This window comes from Ostrea edulis, chromosome 3 (assembly GCF_947568905.1).
Source record: "Ostrea edulis chromosome 3, xbOstEdul1.1, whole genome shotgun sequence".
Classification (NCBI taxonomy): domain Eukaryota; kingdom Metazoa; phylum Mollusca; class Bivalvia; order Ostreida; family Ostreidae; genus Ostrea; species Ostrea edulis.
In genome coordinates this window covers 64,709,184-64,716,316 of record NC_079166.1, presented here as the reverse complement: position 1 = coordinate 64,716,316, position 7,133 = coordinate 64,709,184, and the positions used below count along the sequence as shown (strand labels likewise).

At 39.8% G+C, this 7,133-nt stretch overlaps 1 protein-coding gene across 1 annotated transcript; it reads left to right on the top strand.

Moving 5' to 3' along the window:
* Positions 1-470: 470 nt before the first annotated feature.
* Positions 471-6,933, top strand: LOC125677703 (monocarboxylate transporter 14-like). Its single transcript, XM_056158552.1, has 4 exons — positions 471-681; positions 1,099-1,242; positions 1,655-2,830; positions 4,743-6,933. The coding sequence occupies exons 1-4, from the start codon at positions 471-473 to the stop codon at positions 4,928-4,930; spliced, it is 1,719 nt and encodes a 572-aa protein (XP_056014527.1). The 3' UTR covers positions 4,931-6,933.
* The last annotated feature ends 200 nt before the right edge of the window (positions 6,934-7,133 follow it).

Below are 7,133 nucleotides of genomic sequence, written 5' to 3'. Positions count from 1 at the left end.
AATCGTCAGCTACAGGTTTGTCCAAAATATTCTTGAATACTTTATCATGACGAGCATAAAGCATTTCTTGTACAATTTTCAAGGTTATGATTTTCTTACTAGAAATTTGATTTTGGTTTGTAGAAATCTGCGTATTGAATCCATGATTGAGCAATATCTTAAAACTTCTAAGACAACTTGAATATTCAACAAACACAGAAAAAAAACAACCTTTTAAGTTGATCCACTGAATTTTAGTATCACTGAAATACTGTTTGTATTCTTATTTAATGATAGATTTCATATTTTCAACATCCTTGACTTAAAACTGCACTAAAATGTAAAATTATTTTATCTAATCTTACACTTATTCGGGCACCCCCAATGCGTCAGATCCGATTGCAATTGAAATTTTAGATATACCAAAATGAATCGTACATGATCAACTAAATTTGTATTCTTATAAAATATTACTTTTCTTTAGAAACAATATGAGACTTTATTCATGGCTGGAGAAAAAAGAGGGCGGATTTTGGGGGTTGGTGGTGATCTTTGCGGCATTCATGATCCAGATTCCATCTTTCGGAACCGCCCAGAGTTTTGGTATCTACAACATGTATCTGCTGAAGTACTTCAGTGGTGCCAGTCCGGCTGCTGTGGCTCTGATTGGTTCAATCAATGTGGGCGTGTTCCTGGGCTCAGGTGAGTACAATCCTTTCGCCAATAGGCAACTAACTGCTGTCATCAATGGCTGTAGATTTAGACTGGTATCTATTCCAAAGTGTTGGAGTAGTTTCATGTACTTTCCATGATGATAATACATAGCAAGTCCGCGTTTTCTGATGCAGTCCTTTCTTGAATATTTTCTTAACACACACCATTGTCTCCTGTCAAAGCTGTGTATGTTATGCTAAATCTGAAGATATCCGAACAAGAACATTTTAAGGAGGAGGAGTGGGGGGGGGGGGGGGGGGGGAGGGGGGGGGGGGGGTAGCTGGCAACAATTTTCAATTCATACATCATTATACTATATCAAGCATTGACTGGGTCCTTATTTTTGTACACTATGATGGCATACTCAGACTACTAGTTACACTTACATGTAACATTTATATTTAGGTCCCATAGCTACATTTCTGATGAACCACATGAGTCATCGCAAGGTGGCCCTGCTTGGAGCTGTGCTTAGTTCGGCTGGCCTGATAGCGATGCCTTTTGCTCCAAACCTGGTGTATATGTACGGGTTCTATGGGGTGCTTTCTGGTAAGATTTTAAGAATTTAGTGTTCTTTGATGTTCATTGAAATATTTTGAGTGTTGCTCTGATTTCATGATCCATGCCGATTGTTAGGACGTTCTTGGCACACTGATTTTGACTATGGATAACTCCGTTTACCTGATCAAGATATAGGGCTCACGGTGGGTGTGACCGGTCGAGAGGGGATGCTTACTCCTCCTAGGCACCTGATCCCACCTCTGGTATATCAGGGGTCCGTATTTGCCCAACTCCCTATTTTGTATTGCTTAATATAGGAGTTATGAGATTGATCACTGTTCGTTATCTTCACCTTTCATGATTTTATAAGTTTTGATGTACATGTACATTTGAATGTTAAGAAGTGCTCATTTTTAATGAGTGATAATTTGAAATCCAATCAAAACTGTGCTTTTTCAAGGGCTTGGATTTTGTTTGGTCTACGTCCCATCACATGTGCTCTCGGGATTATACTACGATGAAAAACGGAGTTTGGCAACAGGACTGGCTACCAGTGGTTCCGGTGTCGGCGCTATCATTTACCCGCTGCTGGTGAACGTTCTGGTAGACACTTTTGGCTGGAGGGGGTCCTTCTACATAGTGTGTGGCATCAGCATGCAGAACATCGTATTCGCCAGCTTGCTCAGACCAGTTCCTGAGACGCTGAAGAGAAGATACCAAGAGGCAGCTAAGATGAGAGAGGTTGAGCCAGGTGAAATGGAAGATGATGTTGGAAACAATCAGAAAATGGAGGTAGGAAATCAACAGAATCGTCCATCATCTGATGTACAACTTCTTCCAACATCATCTGTCCCTGAAAAAGAGAAGGGAGATGATCAAAAGTTTCCTTCAGAGAATCCAGAAGTTTGTGTGTCTGAACATGACATAGATCTGACTGTGCAGGAGATATCTATCAAGCAGGCATCAAATGACGAAAAGCAGGACTTCAGTGAAGGAAAATCAGAAAGTAAGCTGGAGGAAAGTATCAAGTCCTCTCCTCCTGGCAGCCCAACCAAGTTAATCAAACAGGAGAGTTCTGAAAATGAGGAGGATAATCTTTTCAAAGGCAAAGATATACATAGGGATAGCTTAAACGAAGTTGAAAAGTTAGCCTTAACCAAGAAAAGCACCTGCTCCATTCTGTGTGACTATGCCTTTATCATTTTCTTTGCCAACAACATTTTCTGGAATATGGGGGTTGTGATTATCTTGTTATTTGGACCACAATATCTTTTGTACATTGGACTGAATGAGCAATCCTCTGCTCTGGTCTTCAGCATCGGAGGCATTGGAGCATTTGTAGGCAGCATTATTGGTGGCGTTCTGGGAAACGTGAAGAATTTACGATTGGACATTGCGTACATTGTTATAACTGTGATTACTGGATTCATTTGCCTCATCATTCCCTCTCCAGTATTTCATTCTTTTGGAGGCATGGTCTTCCTCTACGTCGTTTTTTCCGTAATGTCCAACATGATTGCTGGTTTGTTGGTGGTTGCAGTGGCAGCCATCGTTGGAGCAGACGCCATAGGAACAGGCATGGGCTACATCATGCTGGCTAACGGAATAGGGAGCATCGTAGCTCCCCCACTAATAGGTAAGCTTGCAACGGAATAACGGAATAGACAGCATCGTAGCTCCTCCACTAATAGGTAAGCTTGTAACGGAATAACGAAATAGACAGCATCGCGGCTCCCCACTAATAGGTAAGCTTTTAACGGAATAGACGGCATCGTAGCTCCCCCACTAATAGGTAAGCTTGTAACGGAATAGACGGCATCGTAGCTCCCCCACTAATAGGTAAGCTTGTAACGGAATAGGCGGCATCGTAGCTCCCCCACTAATAGGTAAGCTTGTAACGGAATAGGCGGCATCGTAGCTCCCCCACTAATAGGTAAGCTTGTAACGGAATAGGCGGCATCGTAGCTCCCCCACTAATAGGTAAGCTTGTAACGGAATAGGCGGCATCGTAGCTCCCCCACTAATAGGTAAGCTTTTAACGGAATAGACGGCATCGTAGCTCCCCCACTAATAGGTAAGCTTGTAACGAAATAGACGGCATCGTAGCTCCCCCACTAATAGGTAAGCTTGTAACGGGATAGGCGGCATCGTAGCTCCCCCACTAATAGGTAAGCTTGTAACGGAATAGGCGGCATCGTAGCTCCCCCACTAATAGGTAAGCTTGTAACGGAATAGGCGGCATCGTAGCTCCCCCACTAATAGGTAAGCTTGTAACGGAATAGGCGGCATCGTAGCTCCCCCACTAATAGGTAAGCTTGTAACGGAATAGGCGGCATCGTAGCTCCCCCACTAATAGGTAAGCTGCATCGTAGCTCCCCCACTAATAGGTAAGCTTGTAACGGAATAGGCGGCATCGTAGCTCCCCCACTAATAGGTAAGCTTGTAACGGAATAGACGGCATCGTAGCTCCCCCACTAATAGGTAAGCTTGTAACGGAATAGGCGGCATCGTAGCTCCCCCACTAATAGGTAAGCTTGTAACGGAATAGGCGGCATCGTAGCTCCCCCACTAATAGGTAAGCTTGTAACGGAATAGGCGGCATCGTAGCTCCCCCACTAATAGGTAAGCTTGTAACGGAATAGGCGGCATCGTAGCTCCCCCACTAATAGGTAAGCTTGTAACGGAATAGGCGGCATCGTAGCTCCCCCACTAATAGGTAAGCTTGTAACGGAATAGGCGGCATCGTAGCTCCCCCACTAATAGGTAAGCTTGTAACGGAATAGGCGGCATCGTAGCTCCCCCACTAATAGGTAAGCTTGTAACGGAATAGGCGGCATCGTAGCTCCCCCACTAATAGGTAAGCTGCATCGTAGCTCCCCCACTAATAGGTAAGCTTGTAACGGAATAGGCGGCATCGTAGCTCCCCCACTAATAGGTAAGCTTGTAACGGAATAGACGGCATCGTAGCTCCCCCACTAATAGGTAAGCTTGTAACGGAATAGGCGGCATCGTAGCTCCCCCACTAATAGGTAAGCTTGTAACGGAATAGGCGGCATCGTAGCTCCCCCACTAATAGGTAAGCTTGTAACGGAATAGGCGGCATCGTAGCTCCCCCACTAATAGGTAAGCTTGTAACGGAATAGGCGGCATCGTAGCTCCCCCACTAATAGGTAAGCTTGTAACGGAATAGGCGGCATCGTAGCTCCCCCACTAATAGGTAAGCTTGTAACGGAATAGGCAATATCACAGCGCCCCCACTAATCATCTTCGCTATAGACAAGGGTTTACGATCCGCGCCGCTTCTCTGTTTGTAGAGAAGCGGAGCGGATCGTAAACCCTTGGTTAACGAAGATGCAGTAATGGAAGCAGAACTTGTAGTATTCAGATTTTTTTTGGGGGGGGGGGGTTCTGAAACAATGTGAAATAATTGGAAATATCTTTCCAAGGAAAATATATTTTAATAATTAACGCTTTTTTCCATGTCCTTTGATTTTATAGTAAATACATGGACTGTGAGTTTGACAGTAAGTTGATTTGTTTGTCTGTAGGTTGGGTGTATGAAGTATCGGGCAGTGCAGACGTTGCCTTCTACATCGGTGGATCTTTCATCATCTTTGCTGGATTACTGATCATCCTAATCCCAGTAATCGACCACTTCTACAGGGAAGAAACTAAACCCAGTGGAAAGAAACCGGAGAAGATACAGAAAGAGTGCCTACACGTCTACTGCATGTGAGGCCTTCTGTCCTCCACGAACTTATTTACCGGAAGTGACATTCTCATGCCCTGGTGTACTGAAATCTGGGTTACTGTGGAAGCAGTTTTGAAAGCTTTTTCAGGAGTAGTTCGTATATATAAATTCATAGATTGGTGTACGGCATGACTGCTAAGAATGTTACCCAAAGTTGTAAATTCAAGGAGATTGAGAAACTATGAAAGCTGTGAACATTCAGCTACTACGAATACGGACGACGTCACAGTATCAGCGACTGTTAACATTTCTATTTTTTGTTGTTATTCTTGAAATACGGGTACTTGTTATTTTAATGGTTGGGTCAAATACAACCATATGATGTTTTTGAATAATTTATTCATTTGATATTTATTACAAACGTAATTTATATGTTGTATACATACATGTAGCTGAATATTGAATGGAATGTGTAAGTTCTGTACATACATGTAGCTGAATATTGAATGGAATGTGTAAGTTCTGTGCAATCATATTTATCTGTGTAATCAGAGTTTTTGTTTTGTTGCATTATAACTATGTATACCTACACCTATCTATCAATCAATATCTTAATTGTACTTGTTGTGTTAACTTTCCTCTGGACATCTGCAGAAAATTCACATTACAGTGGGACGTGATGATGTTATTTTTAGTGTGTTTTACATTTCTATATAAATTTGTACATGTTTTAAAAGGGAATATTTATGAATTACAATTTAAAGATTTTTTTATGCTTCAGCTTTTTCAATACGTGTATGTATAATATACATTAACACACAACATCTACTTCTAATGTAAGGGTTTCTCAAAAAATTAAGGTTATGCATTATGATGGAAGCTTATAATAGAGAGTTTACTATTTGTTGTGTAAACAAAGATTGGTGTATGTTATTGTTTACAAAGTTTTGAAAATGTATGGTTGTCAATCTAAGTCTATGATATTTATCACAGTTCAGGTATTCTTTAGTGAAAATGTGCTATTTAAAAATTTGATTTGTGTCTGTGCAAAATTAAGATGCTTTGAGATACCAAATTAACATTTCACTAGATCGTTTGTAAACATGAAAAAGACCCGAGTCTTGTTTATATAACACAGAGTTATAGCTAAAATATTGCCTTTATTCTCGCATTAAAGAGATCCAAAATTTTGTAGCCAACTTTAAAGGAGCATTCGCTGTGAAAGTGATGGCAACCTTTTTTCTCAAAATCTCTCAGTGACTTATACATGTGTAGGAATGTATATTGATAACTAATAAAAACTTTTATTTTGTACAAAAACAAGAGAAACCTAATAAAACTACGTTAGATAACCTCTTTTAGTGTATGAAAAATATAAGGAAGAATTATTGTCTTGCAAGACGATAATTATTTAATCACCAAAATTATATATTTATGTGTCTGCCTTAAATGAGTTTTAATTTTAATGTAAAGATACGTACGGTTCGAGTCTTAATTATATAACACAGAATTAAGGCTAAAATATTGCCCTTATATTTGCATTAAGAAGGTCCAAATTTTGGTTGCCAACTTTCAGTGAGTTATATTTTTAATGGTTACCATCAAAAATCAAAGAAAAGAAAAAATTTAAAAAATGTGAACCAGTCCCCTTAAAAATTAGAATATCTATGATACAGTTGAACTCTGGTATCTCGAACATCGATATCTCGAATACCATGGATATGTCAAAGTGAGTTGGAAGTCCCAACTATACTTACGTATCTTAACCTCAATATGTTGAACCCTTGGATATCTCAAAAGGTTTTTTTCTTGGCACCATGGAGTTTGAGATAGCGAGGTTTGCCGGTATTAAAACTTTTTAATTTTATTTACTAGTAAATGTATACTAAATGACAAACCGGTGTCAAGTTTGTTTTAGAAGTTTCATACTGTGTTTTAAGCATTGTGCTTCTTTTATTAAGATTTACTATACTACCATGAAATATATTCAAATCTAATATATTTTCTGTACAGTTACAGAGTTCGGGATTAAAATCTATATATTTTGACATGTTTTTGGAAATTTATTTTGACGCAACTTGGAAAAATTATTTTGGCGCGTTTTAGATATGTTCACATTGTTCTAGTCTGGTGTAATGTTGAATGCAGTACTGTATATACTAATATTCTTACATTTCCAAAGTTTTCCCTTTTTGGTATCTTTACAAATTCCAACGATAACCATTTCCTCATTACTGCGTTACAGTTG